General features: G+C 74.4%; 2 protein-coding genes across 2 annotated transcripts in view; one reads left to right on the top strand and one right to left on the bottom strand.

Moving 5' to 3' along the window:
• Fcho1 (FCH domain only 1) overlaps window positions 1–245 on the top strand; it is a 14,648-nt gene extending 14,403 nt beyond the window's left edge. The window contains 1 exon segment of the mRNA XM_013028335.1: window positions 83–245. Coding sequence (XP_012883789.1) covers window positions 83–245 — 163 coding nt within the window.
• A 339-nt stretch (window positions 246–584) lies between these two features.
• The window catches only part of Jak3 (Janus kinase 3), a 26,290-nt gene continuing 25,493 nt past the window's right edge, over window positions 585–1,381 (bottom strand). Inside the window, exon 23 of the mRNA XM_013028334.1 lies at window positions 585–981. Within this exon, the coding sequence (XP_012883788.1) occupies window positions 585–981 (397 nt within the window). The remainder of the gene's footprint in view (window positions 982–1,381) is intronic.

Here is a 1,381-nt window from a genome sequence, read left to right as displayed (position 1 = left end):
CCGCACGCGCCCAGCCCGCACCCAGCGGGGCCGGGATGTAGGCAGGTTGGGGGCCGGGAATGCCTGCGGCCCCGTGGAGGAGGACCCGCCGGTCCCACCGGCCTCAGGCGCTCCGCACAGCCGGTACCTCGGGCGGGCAGGTGAGGGGCTCGGGCTCGCGCGGCAGACTGGAGAGGGAGGGGCGTGGCCGGGAGAGGGCGGGCCGAGGCTTGGATTGGGTACAGCCCCTGGCGGGCGTGGCCTGAACGGCCAGTGGGCCGAGCTTACGAACCAGGGGCTGCCAGAAGATAGAGTGGGCGTGGCTGGGGGCGTGACGAGCGTGTCTAGGAGAGGGGCGGGACTTAAGGGCCAGGGCTCCGGGAAAACCACAGGGAGTGGTCGTTGCCGTGGGCGTGGCGCGGTGAGCGATTCGACCAGAGGAGCGGGGCTTACGGGCCAGGGCTGTAGGAAGACTGCATGGAGTGGGCGGGACGCGGGGCGGGGCGGGGCGCGCAGGTCCAGAAAGATGGGCGGGGCTTACAGGCCAGGGCTGTAGGGAATCAGCAGGGAGTGGGCGTGTCCGGGGCGTGGCGCGGCGTGCGAGTCTATGAGAGGGGCGGGGCTTTCGGGGCAGGGCCGTAGGGAGACAGCATGGAGTGGGTGGGCCGGGGGCGTGGCGCGGTAAGCCAGTCCGGGACTCGGAGCTCCGCGGCGCGGCTGGAAGGAGGCCCGCGGGCGGCGAGGGCGGGCAGGAGGTGGGAGGGCTGCAGGAAGGAAGGAGCCGGCGGGAGGCGGGGGCTCGGTCCAGGTGAAAACTTTCTGACCGCTCCCGGGAGCCTCAGAGGCGGGACGTCGCGTGGTGAGTGGCCGCGGGCGGGAGCGGAGCCGGGGAGCGGGACTCGGGGGGCCGGCGCGGGGTTCGCGGCGCGGAGCGTCCCGGCCCGGGGCTTGGCGGGGCTCAGGGCGGGGTCTGCGGGCGGCGGGGCCGGCTTCGTCCCAACTCTGTGGTTGGGGGCAGGATGCGCATCTGTGCAGTCTCAGCCTCAGTTTCCCTCCAGGGCGCGCGGGCTGGTCAGTCGGGCGCCGCCGGCGTCGCCTGTTCCCCGGCACATCGTCCTTTCCTTCTTTTCTTCCTTGGGGCTGGGGCTCCCTGGGCTGGCCTCGAACCCGGAACCTTCTGCCTCCGCCCCCCGGGTGGGCCGGGCCGACCTGGGGTCGCGCCCGGAGGTCAGGGCCACTTCCTGCGCCGGCTGTGACTCCGGCGCGACGGTGCAGTGAGGGACAGAGGGCAGAGCTGCCCCCGCCCGGCCTCCCCAGGAGGACGAGCGGGAACCGGCCCCGCGGCCCCGGGAGGTCGGCCCCAGCCCCGGCCCAAAGCAGCCGGGGCCCTGAGGCCCCGCGT

Source organism: Dipodomys ordii, unplaced genomic scaffold, assembly GCF_000151885.1.
Source record: "Dipodomys ordii isolate 6190 unplaced genomic scaffold, Dord_2.0 Scaffold108, whole genome shotgun sequence".
NCBI lineage: Eukaryota > Metazoa > Chordata > Mammalia > Rodentia > Heteromyidae > Dipodomys > Dipodomys ordii.
Note: the sequence above shows the minus strand (reverse complement) of the source record. Positions and strands in the feature narration are given on the sequence as shown.